General features: G+C 39.1%; 2 protein-coding genes and 2 pseudogenes across 2 annotated transcripts; 3 read left to right on the top strand and 1 right to left on the bottom strand.

The window, feature by feature from the left end:
• Nucleotides 1-351: 351 nt before the first annotated feature.
• On the top strand, nucleotides 352-2,450 carry LOC104597766 (G-type lectin S-receptor-like serine/threonine-protein kinase LECRK3; annotated as a pseudogene).
• Nucleotides 1,777-2,943, top strand: LOC148790103 (G-type lectin S-receptor-like serine/threonine-protein kinase LECRK1; annotated as a pseudogene).
• Nucleotides 2,944-3,925: 982 nt separating this feature from the next.
• LOC104597540 (nuclear poly(A) polymerase 1-like) lies at nucleotides 3,926-17,936 on the bottom strand. The gene is given in 14 exon segments (XM_088892186.1): nucleotides 3,926-4,254; nucleotides 4,383-4,432; nucleotides 4,889-5,845; nucleotides 5,930-6,094; nucleotides 6,459-6,492; nucleotides 6,494-6,786; nucleotides 6,888-6,950; nucleotides 7,043-7,156; nucleotides 14,687-14,848; nucleotides 14,950-15,012; nucleotides 16,159-16,266; nucleotides 16,350-16,427; nucleotides 16,512-17,207; nucleotides 17,308-17,936. Coding segments are annotated over 13 exon segments (2,250 nt in total). The 5' UTR covers nucleotides 16,629-17,207; nucleotides 17,308-17,936; the 3' UTR covers nucleotides 3,926-4,208.
• Nucleotides 17,937-18,131: 195 nt separating this feature from the next.
• Nucleotides 18,132-19,357, top strand: LOC104597541 (uncharacterized). The gene is made up of 3 exons (XM_010259143.3): nucleotides 18,132-18,356; nucleotides 18,502-18,833; nucleotides 18,909-19,357. Exons 1-3 carry the CDS (start codon nucleotides 18,198-18,200, stop codon nucleotides 19,144-19,146), a joined length of 729 nt encoding a protein of 242 aa, XP_010257445.1. The 5' UTR covers nucleotides 18,132-18,197; the 3' UTR covers nucleotides 19,147-19,357.
• The last annotated feature ends 3,479 nt before the right edge of the window (nucleotides 19,358-22,836 follow it).

Below are 22,836 nucleotides of genomic sequence, written 5' to 3' on the forward strand. Positions count from 1 at the left end.
GTTGAAGAAGTCAGTAGCTGTTACCTGTTAGAACTTAGAACCTTATGAGTTGCTGCTTTTCCCCACTCCCCAGAAGTCAGTCGTAAGGCAGTCGACTCCAAAGAGAATAACAAATAGACCACACATTCCAGGAAGTACCCATTTACGCATGTATGGAAATTTTTTATTATTAGATTTTAGGGTCATCATCATCTTCCCCCAAGGCGGAAGAAGTTCGTCTACTGTGCATGATTTTATTTCCAGCACAGTTCATCCGAGAGTTTTTTAAATTTAGGACGTTTCGTTGGTTACACCAATCTCGACTGTTGCTCTTAGCCCCCCCCCCCCCCCCCCAAAAAAAAAAAAAAAAAAATGTCGACTTTTGCATCATCTCTTCTTCTCTCCCTCTCGCTGCTGCTTCTCTCGCTTTCTACCGTCGCCCAATCCTATCGTAACATAAGCTTAGGCTCATCTCTTTACGCCGGCGACGACAATTCGTCATGGGTTTCACCATCTGGTGATTTCAGGCCATTGGAGCAAGAGGCTTCTTGCTTGCCATCTGGTTTGATAAAATACCCGATAAAACAATAGTTTGGTCGGCCAACCGAGACGAGCTGGTGCAGACAGGATCAAAAGTCGAGCTGACCACGGACGGCATGCTTGTACTTAAGGACCCTCTAGGCCGAGAGAGATATGGAACGCTGAATTCTTCAAGAATGGAGTGAGTTATGCTGCCACGCTCGACACCGGGAACTTCGTCCTCGTAGACCAAAATTCTGTTACCATGGGAGAGTTTCAATTTACACTGACACCATATTCCCTGCACAAACATTAGATCGAGGGAGCCGTCTTGTTTGTCCTCAATCAGAAACTGACTACTCAGGCGGGAAGTTCCAGCTAGCTCCGAATGCAGAGAGACGGTAACCTCGTGCCTTACCCCATGGCTTTCCCAACGGATAAGGTTTACCACGCTTACTGTAGGAACTGGCTCTCAATTGGACTTCAATCAATCCGCTTACATTTACCTAACGCTAACAAATGAAAGCCTACTGCATTTTCCACCAGCAAACACAGTTGCCTTATCAACACTAGACCCATACCAAAGAACTACTCTTGATTATGATGGAGTTTTCAGGCATTAGGTCTACCCAAAATCCACCGGACAAAGTAACAGAAGATGGTCCAGTGTGTGGTTCATGCCTTCAAATATCTGCACTCAAATTACGGGGGTATTATGGCAGTGGTGCTTGTGGGTTGAACAGCTACTGCATTTTTTATTAAGAGAGCAAGAAGCCCAATTGTGAATATCTACCTGGGTATACCTACTTGGATCCCAATAACAAGTGGAACAGATGCAGATAGAACTTTGTTCCACAAAGTTGTGAAGGGGGATCACAAGAAACCACCCTGTTTGACCTGAGGCCGATGCCTAACACTGACTGGCCGGAGGGCGATTATGATGCATTTGAAGCGGATGAAGAGTGGTGCAAACAAGCGTGCTTGAATGACTGTTTCAGCGCAGTTGCCATTCCCAGAGATGGGAACTGCTGAAAAAAAAACTCCCGCTCTCAAACGGAAGGATAGATCCAAGTTCTGGGGGAAAAAGCTCTCATTCAAAGTACGCAGGGATAATTCCTCCTCAGAGTGCGCATTCCCGCGTGCAGAAAAGAAAGACCCATCGACTTTGATCTTCCCGTGGTTGTTGCTTTTGGGAGGATCTGTGTTTCTGAACTTCGTGTTTATAACAGAAAAGAGTAATGAAAAAAAAAACCCGAACCGTACCATGTCATGCCAGAGATGAATCTGCGTAGTTTTAGCTACAAAGAATTAGAAACTACAAATGGGTTCAAGGATGTATTGGGTATTGGTGCTTTTGCAACAGTTTATAAAGGGAGCCTAGCAGAGAGCAAGAGGAACCATGTTGCAGTGAAGAAGTTTGACAATATGGAGAAGGGAAATGAGAAGGAATTCGACGTCGAGGTATTTGCGATTGACCGGACCAACCACAAGAATCTGGTCCAACTTCTAGGATTCTTCAATGAAGGGCAACACCGTCTTCTGGCATACGAATTCATGAGCAGTTGCTTTTTAGCAACCTTTCTCTTTGGAAGCTTAAGGCCTAACTGGAATCTGTTGGAGCTACGGAAGTGTGATAGTAAAAATCAAAGGAAGAACCAAAAAATCTGTAGAAGAGAAAATGAATATAGAATGAAGATAAGAAGAGAAGAAGATGAAAAGCCGTACAGTTGTGGGTTTTACTTGGTTCTTCGCTTATTGAGCTCTGTTACAAAATGTTTCAGATTAATTTTATTTTTACATTTTAGACCTTTCAACTCTAAAATCCGAGGGAGACAAAATATAAAAGAAAATTACAAAATTAAGAACTAGAGAGTGCAGATATATTGCACTTGAAATCGAAAGAGGGCTCATTTACCTGAATGATGAATGGAAAACCTAGATCATCCATTGTGACATAAAGCCTCAAAACGTCCTTCTAAACGACTCATTTACAGCAAGAATTTCTGATTTTGGATTGGCAAAGCTTTTGAAAGCCGACCAGAGTCAAACTAGAACAGGCATAAGGGGAACCAAAGGGTATGTCGCTCCCGAACGGTTCAAGAGCAGGCCCATCAGAGTGAAGGTGGATGTTTATAGCTATGGGGTGATGCTGCTAGAGATTGTTTGTTGCAGAAGGAATGTGGAAACGAAGCTGGAGGATGAAAACACGGTGATACTGACTAGGCTTGTGACAGCTACATGGGAGGGACTCTGGGCTTCTTAGTGGAGAACGAGGAGGAAGCAACTAGTGACGTGAGAAGGTTGGAGAAGCTTGTGAGGATGGCAATGTGGTGTATTCAGGAGGATCCATCTCTAAGACCTACCATGAAAATGGTCACACACATGTTGGAAGGAACTCTTGAAGTTTCTGACCCACCACATCTTTCTTCATTTTCCTTGGCTTAATTAATTTAATTTGTTGATATATGTACTTGGGGTATATGATCAAAGGATGGACTTGTATATCTAATACTCTTGGAATGAATGTTATATTTCAATATTCAAAGAATGTTATTAATTTCTTAAAATAATGTTCAGTTATAGTGGACCACTACTTTACCCAATCACTATTCACGCATAACCCGATGGATTCTATATGCACCAATACGTTGCAATACTTTGAACCTTCATATCCATTGTTAAATTACGAATACTTAAATCATTCCTTAACTTTTTAATCTGCCCCTAGCCCTTCTAACCCCTTCAACTTGTAACCGATAGAGCATGAATCTTGTCTATTTTCTCTCGTTTTATTATTCATTAGAGCTGCTCCTAGGTTACCAACTGAGGGGTGGCTCAATTGTTTGAGCCAGCAGAAATGTGGATTTGATTCCTACAACCACCGACTTTGGGGGGCCGAGGGTTTATTAATGTGGTGCTACATTATTCAAACGGCCCTGTGGGGGATTCGGGCGCATCACCGAAATACCAAAACAAAGAAAAAAAAGAACCTACTCCAAGGTTCCTTCCTAGAATCACTTCATTTCTGACCCTACATTTTATTCTCACTGCCCAAAACCCGGCTCCATATTATAGCCAACCCAAAACCCTGCTCCATATTATAGCCAACCCACCTGCATACGGTACACATTGTACATGTATTTACCATGGCAAGACAGCTTGTTCCTTCTCCCTGCATCCACTAACTAGTAATTGGACAAATTCATTCAGTCGCAGACACAAGAATGGAGTAAACCAAAACGTCCAAAAGAGATCCCTTATCCAATGGACCATTTAACATGCAGCCGCAGACGTGATAAAAGTAACCAATCGCACATCCATAGATCCATCATCCATTCATGCACACGTACATAAAGAGTTAAAGCAATATCAATTTTTATTTAATTGAAAATTAACGTTTCATGGGAGGAGAGATCTGCGCAACACATCACCAACCGCCAACTCAAGGAAGACCTCCATTAAGAATTGACTGCCGGTTTTTTTTACAGGTTAAAACACTTACCCCACGGCCCTCAAGAGGGATTCCTCGACAGTTCTCAGTAGGAGGAAGTGCACCTCTATCATATGTGGACGTGGGCATTACAAGAAAATATTAAAAGTGAAAAAAAAAGAGGAAAAAAAGAAAATAAATAAATAAAAAAGAAGAATTTACAGTGGCTGACCATGTATAAAGACAAGTAGAAAAACTCATCCAGCTACATGTCTTAGTTTCATGTGCTTTTTCTGGTAGTTGTCGCCACAGATGTCAGGCTCAACCTGCAAAAATTACAATAAATATGTAAAAAAATCCAAACAAACACCAATATGATTCAATGTCTTCCATACTAAGTTCAACAAAGAATAAACCCAAAATTTGCATTCCCGTTTTTTATTGATCACTGTACCTAATAAGCGGCTTGCGCTGGGGCATGGAAAATAAAGGGAACGGAGCAGGCTTTGGAAAATAAAGGGAAAAAAATGTTAGAGAACCAACGGTACTTGTGATTTTAACTGAAAAATATAGCACACCCACCAGTTATGCTTTGATGATGTATTATATAAATGCGAGTTTCGTATCTTTAAATGCTGCTTTGCTGTTTCTCAAAATCATCAGTTAAAGTACTATATAATGGAAACTTAATGTAGCATTCCCTAGTTAGTTGAATAAATTTTAGGAGGAAAAGGATTGCATCAAGTTAATGCGGGTTGGCTGGTAAAATAATTCTACATTTGATATGATGTGCAACATAACAGAGAAATGGCTTTGCTGGTGGGGGAGTTAAGACAGTTTACCTCCCCCCCCCCCTCTCTTGTAATTAAAGTTTCATAGTCTTAATAAAATTTTCTGTTACTGGTGAAAAAAAAAGAATGTAGAAATTTTTAAAGGAAAAGGATTGCAAGGCTGGCAAACCTCAAGCTCCTCCAAGCCTCCATTCTGAATAAATCCAGCTGGTGAACATATTCCATTTACTGCTGCAGCTCTAACATTTTCTGCCAAAGATTCGGAGGAGATGCCTTTCCTGCTCACTCCAAATACTTTAACTTGATCAGTTGATCCAATATCATCTTCTAGTTCATCAAGCTCCTCTAGGAAACCCTGCTGACTAACGGATGGACCAGAAGCAATCTTCTCGATTGCAAGCTTTTCTGCCTCCTTGGAGCATACCAAATCAGAATTAGTAGAGGAAGGTTTAACCAGTGGGCTGCATCTAACAGATCCCTCAGCTTCACCACCATGAGAAGGAACCCCAGTGAGACATGTAGCACTTATTGGGCTGTCCCCTAAATTATTTTCATGCTGTCCTCTTTCTCTTACCTCAGATGGTGCATCATAAAACGTAGCAGTAGTGCAGGTACTAGCAGTGGGTGAGCTACGACTTACAGATCCTTCAGTAGTAGTTACTGACAAAAGTTTGGCAGCTCTTGGATTATTTTCATCATTGTCATAGCCCAATTTTCTCTTTCTTATATCATCTGCTACACCCATGGCACCTACTGCACTTTCACATGATTTGCTAGCTTGAACAGAGTTGCAAAGCTTCAGATTTGAAACTGGCTTACTCTCCCCATCTTCTTTAGCAGGACGGGAAGGGCGAATTCCACCAGGAAAGACAAAGAGAGGAATGTTCCTTCGCTTTATATGAGACACATGGATCTCCATTCTAGGTTTCCATAAAGTGTACATACCAACAGAAAGCTTGAACTCCTCTACAGTTGCCCTAATATCAAATTGCTTCCCTTCATGCACAGAAACACCTTGTTTTCTTGAAAGGCCCATGAAGTAACTACAGTGGAATGGTCTTGATTTGTCTGAGAAGTCACCAGGATGCGGATGGCATTGAAGCATTCCAAATGTATGTCTCTCAATCTAGGTTGAGCATAAAAGGAAAATTAGAAACGAATATGTTGTTATACACTGGCCAAAGAAACCAACACCATAAGTGACAACCACCTTTAATGTAAGCTGCCGAAGTCGGGATTCAACCCAACCTTTCCACTTCCTCAAGTCATCGTCGTTCTCAGCACTGATGTCAATCTGCAGGTAATTCTTATATGCTTCAAAGAAAGGGTAAGGCTCAAAGAGAGCATTCCAGTCAGCCTTGTTTTTCTCCATTGGCTGCAGGTGTTTACCCACATCAATTCAGAAAAGAATTTAAGGGGCTTGAAATTCTATGCAGATGGATGCCAATACTCCATCCCCCCCTCCCCTACCCCCCCCCCCCCAAAAAAAAAAAAAAAAAAAGAACCAACTCCTCTGACTGTTGACATGGTTATGCTACACTATTTTGTTTAACATGGATTGCACAAGAATGCATTTTCTCCTACTTACAAACACCCAATGCCCTTTTGACAAATCAAATAATTTAATGGATATGCTTTCAAACATAAAAGTACTTGTCAGAAGAATCTAATAAGGAAAAGTCAATTCCCAATGCGCATGCTTTCCTCAACTCGCATAAGTCGAAAACCTAGGAACATACCTCACAAATTTCATTTCCTCTCTGGAACTCCTGTCATAACACGCAATGTACTCGATGAAACATTGTAGCTGGAGTTCATGCAAGGATAAGCAGGAGTAATTATGGGCATCTGATGAAGCCTGTCACGGTAATTTTTTCTTGGATCCCAAACAGGAAGACCCAAAGATCCTTCTTCTATGGCACACAGCATGACTGGATTTGGCCAACGCCACTGGGCAAAAACCCTGAAGAAACGAGAAACCAACATACTTGGTAGTGCATTTGGGTATAGCTGGCATATACGAGCAACAAGCAATGCCCAGTTTATACCACCAAGAAACCCTGCCACCTGGTCATGGAAGAGAGAGAGGGAGGAGAGAGAATGTGACCAATATATAATAGAATAATGGAATGAATAATGAGATGAACATCTGCAAGAGCCTCCATTACATTTGAATAGACTCCACGGCGTTTTGCCCAAAACCTCATGCATCTTAGTGTTGTACGGAAATTCTACATCAGACAAAGCAGAGACATGTCAGAGAAATCATTCAAAGGGAATTCACTAACGGATACCCACATATGCATATTAAAGCAATCAAGACCTGAATATTTGGTACCAAACGCAGAATCCGATCAGTCACTCTGCATCCATTGAGACTACGAACTGTCTGTTCATCTGCATTCTGTAATATACTGTCTTGTGAAATATCTAAGTCCTGCAACAAAATAACACTGTTTGAAACAGATTTACCAAATGCATTTTGGTAGGGATACACTTAAATTATGAAGCATTAAAACGCCAATTTAATAAGGTCAGCTAGAATATTTAGATTTGGCAACATCCCAGTTCAGAATATGCTAACGTGGATCGATACGGACACAATAATTAGCCTTGGACATAGGAATGGCAACAGGGCGGGGCACCTCCTCCCCGTCCCTGCCCCGAAGTCACGATACCTTGCCCCGTACCCGCCCCATCCCCGGTGGCGGGGCGGTTCAGGGCGGGGCATCCATTCCCCATCGGGGAATGGATATAGGATATAGGAATTTGGGGGTATTTTAGAATTGAATTATAATACTTTAGGGGTAAATCAAAAATAAAATTATGGGATCCTAGGATTTTAAAAATTTAGGGAAAACTTAGAGATATTTTAAATATCAATATTAAACCTAGAGATATTTTACTAATTTACCTTCGGGTTCGGGGAATTATTTACAAAACCCATCCCTGCCCCGTACCCGGTTCGGGGAAAAATTATTTTCCCTGTGCCCACCCCGTCCTTGTTTAGGGTCGGGGAAAACCCGCCCCGTTCGGGGTGGGGTGGGCCCCCGGTTTTACGGGGGAAATTGCCATCCCTACTTGGACATGGATGCAATATGTCAAACAGAAATAATGATTATAGTCAGTCTCTAACACTTTACAATTTGTCAACCAGATATGATTACCTTTATAAACTGTAACAGGGAGAAAGACAATGACATGTCTTGTCAAATGATAAACTGGAAGAAGAGAGAAAGGGCATAAACAATTTTGTGGTCCACATAACTATGGTTTTTTTTTCTAGATTGAAAATAGAATTCTTGGGGCTGGACCTAGAAATAAATACAAGAAAATTAATAAGAGGATTGTTCATGTGAAATTGTGAATATTCATGTTCTTCACTCTTCTCAAAAGGGAAAATTACAGGGAAGTACCCTGTACTTTGGGGGTGGTGAGACTTAAGGGTCCGATCTTTCAATGGTGACAATGAGGTGCATGTACTTCCAGATTCCAACACCCCACTCCTCAGTTAATAGATGCATTACGGTAAGGGTAAGTTTACCAAAATGCCCATCTTTTCTTCTCCTTTCTAACCATTCCCCGTATATGGCCCAACAATAAGGGAACAGAGGTTTTCCCTCTTTTCATCTCTTTCCCTCTTGAATTGCAGATTATTTGGGTAAACATATCTCTGATCTAGGCCAGAAATTTAGATTCAAGCCCAGTTTTGACTGGACGTCACCATCCTGCCCAGTTTCAATGGTGACAATTTGGTGTTCTGCCTCTGTACAATGGGACATCACCATCCTGACCACCTGACCAGAGAACCCATGGAAGAAAGATTTGGAGCTATAGCCATGAACTGCAAGAAGTAGACTAGGCTTACCATGTTCTGCCTCTATACTTGTTTTCCCTGGGTCTGCTAAAAAATATGGAGCAGAAAAGAAGAGGGAGAAAAACGAAGAGAAGAAGAGAAATGGAGGAAGAAGAAGAAGAAGAAGAAGAAGAAGAAAAGGAAGAGAGGGAGGGAGAGCTCAACCACCATTTATCCGGATCGACGAGAGGGAACGAGAGGTTGAAGATGAGTTACCAAATTATGTTAAAGAGTAGTTTAGGGTTAATGAAATGTTTAAAGATGCACGTGACATCACATGCGGTTCTTTTCTCTACTTAACTGATGATGTTAGCAGCTGGACTTGAGTGTTGGAATTTATAAGTACAAGGTACCTCATCGTCGTAAGTGAAAGTTCAGGCCCTTTTTTGTCACTTTTCCCAAAGTACAGGGTACTTACCTGTAATTTTCCCTAAAAAAATCAAGTGGATTCTGTTCCTGTGTTTCATCAGACTTGGATAAAAGAAACCAGAACCTGTTTGTTTTTCTGATATAAGTTCAGTACAAAAAGAGGAGAAAAAAGGTCACGAGCAGAAGAAAAGAGATAAGAGAAGAAGAAGAAGAAGAAGAAGAAGAAGAAGAAGAAAGGAGAAAAGGGTGCAGTTAGATAATCTTGCCACCCCATCAGATTAGTATTTATATGTTTGAATTTAACATTAGTGGAGTTACAGAAATACCCGTGCTGAAACAGAAATAAATATAAAACAAATATATCTGGCCTAACTACCATAATTACAATGAAATAAATGTAAAGATATTAGTGGGATTGGGACCACACACTAGCAACTAACAAATATCTCTACACTCCCCCTCAAGTTGGGAGTAGATATTAGTCATTCCCAACTTGCGTAAATCTGTCTTCAACTTGGTCTTTGTAACCGCCTTAGTGAAGAGATTAGCTAGCTACATATTTGAGGCAATATAGGGAAGACACACTTCTTGAGATGCAACTATCTCTCGGATAAAGTGTCGGTCCACATCAATGTGTTTAGTTTTGTCATGTTGTATTGGATTGTTAGCAATGTTAATTGCAGCCTGGTTATCGCAATACAATATCAAAGACTTCTCATATTCAACACCCAACTCATCAAGTAAAGATTGCAACCATAACACTTCTACCACTCCATTATCCATAGATTTGTGTATTCAGCTTCAGCATTGGAACGAGCAACAATATTTTGTTTCTTACTCCTCCAGGAAACAAGACTTCCCCCTACAAAACATAATACCCGGAGGTAGATCTCTTGTCATCAATACAACCAACCCAATCAGCATTTGTGTATGCTTCTATTTTCGTGTGACCATTATTCTTGAAGAGTATACCTCTCCTTGGGCATCTCTTCAAATAAGCAAGTACCATTTCCACTGCAAGGTGGGTGGTTTTGGGAGAATGCATGTATTGGCTAACAACACTAATAGCATAAGAAATGTCTGGTCATGTTAGGCAAAGATAAAGAAGTTTCCCAACCAACCGCTGATACACAACTCTGTCTTTAAGAGGCTCTCCATTTTTTGCACTTATCCTATGGTTTAGCTCAATGGGTATGTTGGCTGGTTTAATTCCTAACTTCCTAATTTCTTCCAACAAATCAAGAACATACTTTCTTTGGCATACAAAGATGCCATGCTTAGATCTAACTACATCAATTCCCAAAAAGTAGTGCAGTTCCCCCAAATCTTTTACTTCAAACTCTTGGTGAAGAAGTTGCTTAAGGGGGTCAATCTCACCAATGTCACTTCCTATCACTACAATTTCATCAACATAGATAGCAAGCAAAGTCAAAGAGGAGTTTATTTTCTTAAAGAAGAGAGTGTGATCTGATTGAGCTTGAACATAGCCAAATTTCTCTATAGTCAATCTAAATCTATCAAACCAGGCTCTTGGAAACTGCTTCAGCCCATATAAAGCCTTCTCCAGTCGACAAACCTTGCCTCTGCACTATATAAACCAGGGGGCAACTCCATGTACACCTCCGCTTGTAGATCTCCATTAAGGAATGCATTCTTAACATGCATCTGAACTAGGAGTGCAAGTCGGGTTGGCCAAAGTTAACAGTTTACATTGTTTCGGGCTCGGGCTTCGAGCTGGGCCCATTGAAATTTTGACAAAATTCCAACCCTAACTCGGAAAAGTTGCACCCTTAATCTAAACCAGTGGCCATGGGAATTTGCAGCAATGGATAATAAGACTCTGATAGTATTCATCTTGGCTATGGTGCAAACGTCTCCAAATAATCTATGCTAAGTTTGTGTGAATCCCTTTGCAACCAATATGACTTTATATCTTTCTACGGAGCCATCAACATTATATTTCACTAAACACCCATCTACACCCAACAGGTTTCTTCCCCTCAGTCTAGTCAACCAACTCCCATGAATTGTTTTTAACAAGAGCATCAATTTCTACTTTCATTGCATCTTTCCACTCAAGTATCAATAAAGTTTCCTGCACTGCTCTGGGAATAGAAATAGCAGTAATAGAGGCCAGGAAAGATCTATAGGATTGTGTAAGACAATCATAAGAAATAAACTAGGAGATACAATGAGTAGTGGATGAAGTACAATGGCGCTTCCCTTTACAAACTACAATTGAGAGATCAAGGTCATCTGAAGGTAGGAGCTGAGGCTTAGCAATGTTAGGTATATCATCTGCAACAATGGGCTCAATGGGATCAGCAATGAAGGTACTACTTGGATTTGGAGCTGTAGAAGGAATTGGGATCGGCCTGGAGCTGTAGAAGGAAAGAAGGTTAGCACTAAGCTTAAGAACATGCAAAACTAAGGACAAAGAGATAGCATTAGAAAATCTAATGTCTCCCTTGCCAAAGATAGGCACAAGAGAGCCATCAACTATAGATACTTTCTCTTCCAAAGGATAGCCAGTAGGTAGTAAACAAGGTGGATAAACTAGTCATATAATCAGAAGCATTGGAATCTATTACCCAAAAAAGTCTAGTGTTACCTGGGCCTGATTCATGATATGTTATAACTCTTATACCTAAGTGAGCAAAGGCTGAAGTGGGAGTAGCAAATGTAGTAGCTAGTAGCTGAGATGATGGTCCAAAAGTACTAGCTTCACTCTCCAACTGTGTTAAGGTAGTTCGAACAACAGCTAGGGCATTTAGAGATGTGGTCCTTGTGCTAGAAGATGATGCACTATCAATATAACTGTCACGTTAGTATTTCCCTTCTTATTTCTGAGTCAAATTGGAATAAGATGAGAATACAACTTCCAACAAGTGTCCCTAGTATGTTTCGGCTTCTTACAATGATCACAAAATATCTCCCTTTTATCTTCCTTCTTCATTTCCCTTTCCTTATCTCCCCCAAATTTTGGTTTTGTTGCTACTAAGGCTGATTACATAGGCTGAAACTGTAACATCATCTTTCTCCTACTCTCTTCACCATGCACTAGTGAATAGGCCTAAGACAATGTCACACTCTCCCTGGTAAGTGGCTGCTGTCTTACAATATCAAATTCTGAATTCAGACCGGCTAGGAATTCAAACACTATGTTTGTTTCAATCAGCTTGCTATAAGTTGTTGCATCTCTCTGACTTTCTCACTCAATTGTCTCCAAATGGTCAATTTCATGCCACAGAGATTTCAAAGTAGCAAAGTAAACGGAGACTGGCTTCTCCCCCTACTTAAGATTATTCACTTCACACTTCAGCTCATAAGCCTTAGAAACATTAAGGGGTTGGGAGTATGTCTCTTTCATATTGTCCCAAATCTCCTTGGCTATTTTTGCCCATAAATAATTTCGGCTAATATGAGGCTGCATTGAATTGTACAGCCAATTCATCACCAAATGGTTCTCTTGAACCCATTTGGCATGTGATCTTCCTTGGCTGGCTTCTTTATATCTCCAGTCACATAGCCTAATTTGCTTCTACCTCCAATGGCCATCATAACTGATTGGACCCATTCCAAGTAATTGGTTCCATCAAACCTAACAGTAGTAATCTGAAAAGAACTCTCAGTCATGCTTCCAGCCCCTAAAAAACCTTCCCCTTGAGTCTTTAATTCACTTCCAGCCTTCTCCATTTTATATAAGATACTAACAGGTCATTATTTCAAGAAGTAAACCCCTGAACTGCCCCTTTTTTTATGCAGAAAAACTTAGATGATTGAAATCAGCCGCCCAGAAATCACTCACAGTGAAACCATTCACAGTCAAGAATCACCACCAAGAAATCACTCATAGCCAAGAATCATCACCCAGAAACCATTCACAGTTAACTATAATCACCCAGAAATCATCCACAGTCAATAATAACAAGTCTGTGAGCAAAGAACTGATCGTAGGGTTTAAAAAGCCCTAGAGAAAAGAACAGGGAGAACAGATATCTGTAAACTGCTGCTTCCAGGGTGGTTTAAACTGCTCTTATTCAAGGTCGGTCTCAATAAAAAGTTCTTTCTCAAAAAAGAAACTGATCACCACCTTTAATCTCCAATTTAAACCCTAAATTTGGACTTACCCATTTTCTCTAATCCTTCCTGATCACCAGGCACTCTCCAAAGGTCATGCAAACCCTTGGGCAGCAACAAAAGACTCTAGCAACCTCCAAGAATCAGGTGATGATGCAGAGCTTCCAGTCCTAGAAAGTTTTCATGCAGCCGACTGGACTAGGTTCACATGAGAACCCTAATCTGCCCTAGGTTGGCTCTGATACCAACTTGGATAAAAGAAACCAGAACCTGTTTTTTTTTTTATATATAAGTTCAATAGAAAAAGAGGAGAAAAGAAGGTCTCGAACATAAGAAGAAAAGAGATAAGAGAAGAAGAAGAAGAAGAAGAAGAAGAAGAAGAAGAAAGGAGAAGAGGGTGAGATTAGATAATCTTGCCGCCCCATCAGATTGGTATTTATTTGTTTGTAACTTAACATTAGTGGAGTTACACAAATACCCCTGCTGAAACAGAAGTAAATATAAAACAAATATATCTGGCCTAACTACCATAACTATCATGAAATAAATATAAAGATATTCGTGGGATTGGGACCACACAGTAGCAAGTAACAACTATCTCTGCATTCATATTGTTCAAAGCTCAGGTACTGATAAGGTGAGGGACTAGGGACTTGCTTCAAGTTTTTTTGATAAGCAACTTCAAATTTTATTAAATAAAACTTGAAGTGATGCAAGCATTACAAGCATCCCTTAGAAAGGCATGAGATGCTACCTCTCTACAATAAAACAAAAACAAATTACATTTGAACCCAAAACAATTGATTCCTATTCACCCCTTGCTTGGCTAATGTATCTGCCATCCCATTTGCCGATCTCCTCACCCATTGTATCCTCAGTTTCATATTTCTAGTAATCTGTACTCCTTGTAAGACAGCAAGCAGTTCTGCTATAATGGAATAAGCAATGCCAAAAGGAAAATTTTTATGCCTATTTTCTTTAGTTGTTTGTCTAGGGATGGTGTTTAATGTTCGTAAGGTTTGGTGGAACTGTGGAAGCAAAGAAGCAGAAAAAGTAAGTGTAAAATGGGCCAGGCCACCCACAGGCCAGCATGGCCCGGCTTGGCATGACCCCTGGAGCCAGGCTGTGCCAAGGGTTTTTGGCCCGCGGGCTGTGCTGGCCCATAGCCCGTGTGGGCTCGTGTCGGCATGGCCCGACATGTTATTTAATCATTTCATTGTAGCAATTTTTTAATTTCATTTAATAATTTTATATTTTTATTGTATGAATTGATTATTCATATGGAATAAAATTTTAAGATGATTTTTTTTTCAAATTGTTGTTGCAATCATTGAATTTGTCATTTTTTCCTTCAACTTTTCATTATTTTTATAATTTTTTTATTTTTTTATTTTTTAGTGAAAACAAAAAAAAGAAAGAAAATGAAATAATATGGGCCAGCATGGCCTGGCCCACAGGCCCAGGCTCATGCTGGGCCCCACCCCCATGGGGCTGTGCCAGCACAGCCTGCAACAGTGTGGGTGGCACAAAAATGTGGGTCATGCCGGCCCAGCCCCCCTGTCACCTAGCCTCACCTTGGTGCCTTGAAGACTATCCATGCAGATTGAAAATACACAAGAATAACCCAAAAGTAATATATTACAAGAGAACAAAAATACTTACTTCAGGAATAACCCAAAGGGAGAGCTTTGCATAAAGAAGGTCTATGGAAACCCCATTGAATTTGAACTTCATCACAGGGACATGAGCATCAGGAACAGGGTGCAACTCTGTTACTTCAGGCATCTCTGCCAACATCTTATGAAGCTCAACAAAGAAATCCTCCTGCAATTTAGGAGCATTTCAGTTGTCAAAATTAAAAAAAAAAAAGCGCAATAAAACAATTTCAGAAACTGTTGCATGAAAGTGAAACAAGCCAATCGCACTTCTCTTGTTGCATGTCTAGGTCCCACACAGAGTGTATCTACATCTGCACCAGGGCCATGAACCTAACAAAAACAGAAAAGAAAAGCATCATGTCCACAAATAGCAAAAATTGAAACAACACAATGCACAAGGTCAAAATCGAAATTAAATTATAAGCCAAGAGAGGAGTTTATCTAACACAAGATTTAAAAAAAAAAATCAAAGAGAGAGCTGTTGCTGGGATATACATATTATAGAAACAAAAAGAATACCTAACAATTATGATGTATGTAACATGTATATATGTATGTGTAGGAAAATGTATAGTTAAAAAAGAGTCCAATCACAGACTAAGAATAGCATTGCTAAGCACAATATGTGGACATCTGGCATCAAGGATCAAGCCACACCATTCAATGGCTTCTGTGGAGGATATACAGGGCTTAAAACAACATTATAAGATGATCCTAACCATATGCATTTTCCATATGAATGATAAAAAACTTATATTAGAGAACTGATCCATACTGACCATCAAGGATGTCAATAAGCCCCTATTTCCATCCATGACCTCATACTGGCCTTTAGATGTTAATAACTCTAATAAATTTTACAGATAAGAGTTTCTTTTTTCAGATATCATGTCTCCTCTTCTATCAATCTGGCTTTAATAGTGGCAATGAACCCACCACCAGTTATGACCCACCATATGTGATCATTGTTGGTCAATCCTCTCCAGAACAGTCAAAGATTTTGTGCTAGAATTTTGTATTGCAACTTGCAGCTCAATAGCTAGCAAATTGGCCTGCTCTCAAAACTGAGAAATAATTCATATACAGAAAGCATTCAGGAAACTTAATGTCCATATCAAATTACACGCAATCCTCCACCTGACTTGGCCCATCACCCACCAACTAGGCCAAATCAGCACTGAGTCACTAACATTGATACTTTTGAATGTTGAACATTCATAAATACTGTAGTTTCTAATTTGCAAGCCATGGCATCCTTGCCACTTCCCATGTCTTAGAGTCAAAAATTAAGGTCCCCAAATAACTGTAAACCCCTTATCATTTCCCAGAAAGTAAACGAGTTCTTGGCGTATCCACCATAAGCACAATACAAGATATTGCCAAAGAATTCTTTGTGCTAAATTATAAATATACAAGTAAAATAAGTATTAAAAAGAATAAGCAAAAGCATAAGCAAAAAGGGGAGGATATCCATACCCCTAGGCGATAAGAACCAAAGGTGAATATCTTAGCATTTGCTTCTTGGACCAGCTGCTCATTGAATCCCTTGGCTCGACTAACCGCTTTTATCCATTTCTTCACAACCTGTCCAATTTTGAGATGATTCAAAGAATGTACAACAGAAGAACCTCAGAGAACACGAAATGCAACCGATTCAGCAAATCAACCTGGTCCAAGCTCCCAAGCACTTCTTCCCGAGATACAGCTTCTTCCTGACTTTCATACAAACCCGCTTCCGCTAGAAACTGATAATACAAATCCCCAGCTAAGACTACCAATCAAGTAGAGTGTGAATAAAAGGAAGTGTATGGTTATCACCATTTACCAACCTTTTCAAGTTCACGAGTCTTGATCACATCGAACTCAGTCGGACCCCCCAAAGATATCGGTTCCGTGACACCGAGATGCCGTCCGTTATTCCGGACATTCGATCCAGGACTCCCCATTAAGCTTTTATTTCTTTTCTTTTCGGGTTTTTTTTTTTAATTTGGTTTATCAAATATGTTCTTATTACGTCCTCAATTAAAGGCGGTGCCTTACAATTCTCCAATATCAAAGAGGAGTTTCTAATTTCTATAAAGAAGATTATTAAGAAGGGAAAGAAAAAGAAGAAAATCACAAAGAAGAAAATGAAATAATAGTTAATTGTACAGTATTCTTGAGTTCCGATAGTTCAGATCATCTGAAATAATTCATTCCATTTGCTCCCGCTACAACAAACTCATAACGAAAAGAATAAATAAGAACCGCAGATAATTCCACTATAAATTGATCAAGAGAGGATTACAACGCTATCTGCACTTGCTTTTTATCTCTAAAATAACAACAAACCCTAAGACGAACCCTAGACACAGACGATGACAACCTCAAATACGAATTATGCTCCGAACGAAACCCAAGATGACTAAAGCAGCGGAAACGTGAATCGTTCCTCGGTTATTTTGCAGAATTATGCTTCGAACTCCGGTTCTCTTGATGGATTCTCAATCAACCTCGTAATCGTAATACAGAAGAGAGAAAAAACCCTAGGAATCACAAAACCGAAACCATTCCATTAGAATTACAGGGAATTATTAATCAAGGGACAATTCTCGGATGAGATTTGAAAAGAATAGAAAGGCTTACGAGTTACGACGTGGATTATGCAGTTGACGAATTGTTTCAGAGGAAATTAGGTCATCGATTTCAATGGTTATAAGCGTTGAGACGAGAGAACCGGAAAAGCGGAAAGCCCGCTACCTGACAGAGGCTTCTGAAGATGGTTTCTACTTTCTTTCTATTTCTATTTTATTACACATTTACACGGAGATCAACCTCATGTAAGGTGTCGCTTCTAGATTCTAATCCATCTGATATTCTCAGGAAATTCTTATCAAACACATCGGTCCAGGCTACTTCTGTCAGGGCAACGTTCGCGCGATAGGAGGACGCGCCAAAACCCAATCGTGTAAACGTTTGAAGCATGCGGGGAGGTTGTTTGAAACGTTTGACGCCGTTAAAGCTTTCAAAACCCACGCTAACTGAAATTCCACTGTCTGAAATCTCTGTTCGTCGCCGGAGAAATGAGAACTCCGGCGATTGATCCTTCTATACATTGCCTGAATGTCCGTATCTCCGTTCCTCGCGTCACGTCTTTCACGAACCTTGTTTTAACCGCTCCCGAAAATGGAGAGCAACAGTTGAAGGTAGAAGAGATCAAGAGAATAGATTTTTCTAGTTTTAGTCTCGTTAAAGAACATGCCTCCTTTCAAGATCCAGCCATTAGATGGCCGTTTGCTTGAAGAGTCTGTTGTGAAATCGCGGTTAAGCCTGTCGTGAAATCGCGGTTAAGCCTGTCGTGAAATCGCGTCTCAAGAGGCTCTTCGAGCGGCAAGAGAAAACACGGTCACAAAATCCGAGTCGGCTCTATTCGCCGGGTTCTATACTTCTATTTCAAAAACACGGTCACAAATAAACTCCAGATACATACAGGGCGCGAAGAACCATCAACCTAGCGGGAAGAATAACGAAAGAGGATGTTGAGGAAGCTCTTCGCCGGCGCCAGTGGCACCGTGGACCAATGGCGTATGATATCAAATCGTCGCTTCTCCTCCATTTCCTCCGCCGTCGACTCTATCGTGCTCCGCTCGCTGAAAGAGCACTACCTCGAAGTCTCTAAAATGACTCCACCACCAGTAACTCCACGAAACAAACTCTCCCTTCTCTGTATTTATCGGAAATAGTCGAGCTAAATTTGTGTTGAGTTTCTATTTATCTCCCCTAATTTTGTCTAGGGTTTTAGCACTTCTGCTAAATCTGTCCACGTTTTGTGTTACACAGAAGGTGAACCCACCGGCTCCTTTCACAATCCTGAAAGGCGCACTCGATTCAAACGGTCCCGTGCTCCGGCGAACTTATGGTGATGAAGAGATAAGTACATCAGTTATGCGATTAGCCAACATTATTCCTGGTGGTGGAGATGAAGATGAGGACGGCATTAATCGGTTATTCCTTCATGTTTATGTATCGAAGCCCGACCCTGAGGATTCCATTCATTTCTTGTGTGGGCTTTATCCAAATGCATTGGTAATTCACTCTGTTTCTATGCGTCCAAAGCTCCGGTCTTCTCAATTTCTGGTTGTTCCTAAGAAATATAGTGGCCCGATTTTCCGGTAAGTCTTTTTCTTATTCTTAACTTGTTTCTCTTTATTTTTCTGTTGATCATTTTTTTGTTCACTTAAGTACAGGAGAAGGAGAAGAGTACCTGCGACACTCGAGCGAGAGGAGGGGATTCAGAAAAAGTGGGTTTTAAAAGCTAACGGCGTCAAACGTTTCAAACAACCTCGCGCATGCTTCAAACGTTTACACGATCGGAGGACGCGTGGCTTCACTATTAAGATCGAGCGAGCGGTGCCTTCACTAAAGCTACCTGAACTGAAGCCGGACTCGTCCTTAGGTCCATGTGCTCGTTTTGTCAACCGTTAAATGTGGTTTACGCCTACGGCTGGATCGGATTCAGCTGTATCTTCAATTCATCCACGATTAAGATCCGATTCGAATACGATAGTTCGGGTTTCGGATTGGATAGGGATTTAGTCTACAATTGCTTTTTTGTGTTTAAAATGATAAAAAAAAGTTTTGAAAAATTAATTATTCTTAACTTATTTATGTATAACAAATGTGTATAAATATGAATATTAAATGTATTAATTATAAATTTTATATAATGCATATGTATAATTATATTACATATATACATAAAATAATATTTTTTATTGAACTTAAGTTTTAATATCAAAGATTTTTCCAACAAAAATATTTTTTTCAAACTAGAAATTCAAGAACGCGTTTTTTATTTCAGTTTTAGAAACCAAAAAAATGCATACAACCAAAAACATATTTTCCGTGTAGACAAGTCGATTCGGGCTCAGGCTGGGCCTGCCCAAGTTGCATCCCTGTTTCCGTGTTTTTACTTAAATGACCAAAATGTATTCTCAAATCCAGCAAAAAAACATCAAAGAACACCCTCTAAAAGTGTTTCATAGAAACATTACAAGGGGTTTTATCGAGAAATAGAGTAGAGACAAGGTTATAGACTCCCTTTTACTTGTCAAACTCTCTGTTCAAACTTTTTCCTTTTCTAAATCTCTAAAATATCTATATTTCTCCACTTCTGAGTTGCTTTTATTTATTAAATGTACTTCAATTATAGAAATTTGAAGGGTGGCGATAAGACCCTCCTTGGGTGGGAAAGGTATAAATGGGTGGAATGGGATTTTTTTTTTTTTAACTTTTGCTAAAGAGCATTGATAGATTACATTGAAAATCATACTAAGGGTTGTATTATTATTATTCCAAAACCTTTTTATGATTTTTTTTCCCAATTCATAGAAAGATACATTCCTAGTGATAGAAACTTGAAGGGTGGCGGTGGCACCTTCCTTGAGTGGAAGTTGAGACTTCCCTAAGTAGAAAGTATAAATCAGTAAACTTTTTTATATTAGGACTATAATTTTTGCTTAAGAGAATTTTGATAGATTACATTGCAAATCATACTAAGGATTGTATGTTATTATTTCAAGACTTTTTTATTAGATTTTCCCCAATAATTCATATAAAAATACATTCCTAGTGATGGAAATCAAGACATCTATGACCCTTCATTCTTCTCTGTGAGCCACGTTGGGATTCCACTTAGAACCTATGGAAGTGTTGCTGTAATTTTATTCTTTGGCAGTTAAATGACAATCTTGAGAAAAGAGGCATCAGCTCCTCTCTCCTCTCCCTTATAACCTTTGTGTCGTCGTTCATGTGTTGTGGGCTTGTTGCAGACCCTATGAATTGCAGAATAGCGATTTTTCCTTGTTTTGCATATTGATTTAAGTTTTGGTAGTGAAGTTGTTGTAGATTTGAGGTTGTTGCCTTTAATGATTTGATCCAATGTTTTTAAACTGCTGTTGGTCCGGATGGTCGGATTGTTTGGCCTGGGAATTATCCAATTTATCGGTTTCGTTTTATCTCAAATTTGGTCCTTGGCCAAAGAAAGTTAAATTGGTTAATAATCCGTTGACTCAGGTGGTCAAACATCGACTTATTTAACCTGTTCAATGGTTTTTTGCCATTTTTTGTTTTAATTATTTTTTTTTATTTTTTTACTTTTTTGTCAGAACAAACTAATCTTGCAAATCTGAAGATAAAACAGTCAGCCCAAAAATTGGTGGCCAAAACGGTTCCGATTCAAGATCGGTTTTTTAAACATTGATTTGATCAGAAGATATGGAGAAGCGGCAATTGGGTGGGGTGTAGGAACAGTTTGTGGGTAGGATATCCAAAGTGCTGTTGTGTAGCCCCATAGAGAAAAAATAAAGAATTAAAATACATGTACTTTAGGAAAATAGTATAAATCCCATTAATGTTTGAAAATTATTAATCAACGGTCAATCGGTTATTTTCCTTTTTTTTTAATTTTTAGGTTGATATAGCATCAACAAGAAAAGTTGATAAGAATAAGGATAAACCCCTTTAATCTCTACTAGGTTATTTTCTTGAACTTGCCCTTAAACCTCCCCTCAACTTTAACTTGCCCGTAAACTTCCCCTGACTTTTGGACTTTTGGGAATAAAGGGACTTATACACCCTTCTGTTACTTTAATGTTAGAAATCTAACAGCAACTATTAATGTCATGGATTTAAATATATTATAATGCTAATTTTTCCCTCATGTAAAATTATCAAATTTTTATGACTAAAATGTATTAAACTTTTATCCAAAAAAATACCATTAAATATTTAACAAAAAGAGAGAAAAAAAAAACCTTAAACCTCTCTCCACTCAAAAATGGGTTTGTTTATGCCATAAAAATGAAACATTAAACATATTTACTCGTATTAACAGTTTAAGGGTAAACTTGAAATTAGGAGAAATCTACTAACTTGATAGGAGGAATCAATATGGGCATAATAGGCATTTAATGTGTCTATCCATTTAAAAGTAACAAAAGAGGTCTATAAATCCCTTATCTCCAAAAGTCATGAGAGGTTTAAGGGCAGGTCAAACTGTCAAAGTTGAGGGAAGGCTTAATTAAGGCCTTTTCAGAAATCCCCGGGGAGGTTTAAGGGATTTACCCTAAAAATAAATTGCAAAATTAGAACTTAAAATCACATGTCCTTTTTAACTAGTTATGGTAGGAATCCTTCTCTTTTTGTGTGGGTGACCTATGAGTCTATGACCAAGGTGCAGGTCTTAGGCTCTTAGCAATTGCATGATTTGCATGATAAACATGAGTGATTAGTGCAAGTAAATGTAATGTAAGGAGTTAAATATTGTGTAATTAGGGGAGTAAATAAAGAGTTAATATAGGAAGCTGAGTTGATACAGGATAAATGAGAGTGCTTTGAATTTAAAAAATGAGTAAGTTACACAAGAATTGATTTAATGCAGGCAAATACAAGTAAAAAGTAAAAAGTCAAGGAAAAAAGTTAAATAGAAAAAGTAAAACGTCATTAATCAATCTATAAATTTTACATTTTGAGTTAGAGGGATAAAAACAATATCAACTAAAAATAAAAACAAAAGAAAAGCTGAAAAAGTAAAATAAAGACATCAATAAAGGACTAAAAAAGTGAAAATAAGGGGAGAACTAAAAGTGATGTGCAATGCACCTACAAACAGATTAAATACAAAAGAGATTAAACATATATTAATTCTTTCTAATATGGAATAAAAAAACAAGAAAAAAAGTAGAGAAAAAAAAAAGAATAGAAAAGAAAAAAGGTTTACTAACAAATTCGAAGCATGTGCTTGTTCTGTTTATTTGCATATACAGACATAGCAAGTACAAGACTACACCAACAACATTCTCCAGGATGGTTTTTGGAGCTTCTTCAATTTGGCAACCCAATGGTTGATTATCTATCCAGTGTCATCCCACCATGTGATATGGAAACGAACAAATCAAAATCAAAGTAAAATACCTACAGACAAATGAAATAGAGAAGGAAGGACTGAGGAAAGAGATGCTTTGGAATATCATAGGGCTTATTCTTTTCCAATTTCATAGGGCTCATCTTACTGTCAATTTCATTTAACAAAGTTTGTGCATTGCATCGGTTTCCGCTAGTAAAATAGTAAAAAAAAAAAGGGAAGAAGTGAAGGGTGATGTACTTGACAATTTT

Source organism: Nelumbo nucifera, chromosome 7 (genome assembly GCF_055504915.1).
Source record: "Nelumbo nucifera cultivar China Antique chromosome 7, China Antique-T2T, whole genome shotgun sequence".
NCBI lineage: Eukaryota > Viridiplantae > Streptophyta > Magnoliopsida > Proteales > Nelumbonaceae > Nelumbo > Nelumbo nucifera.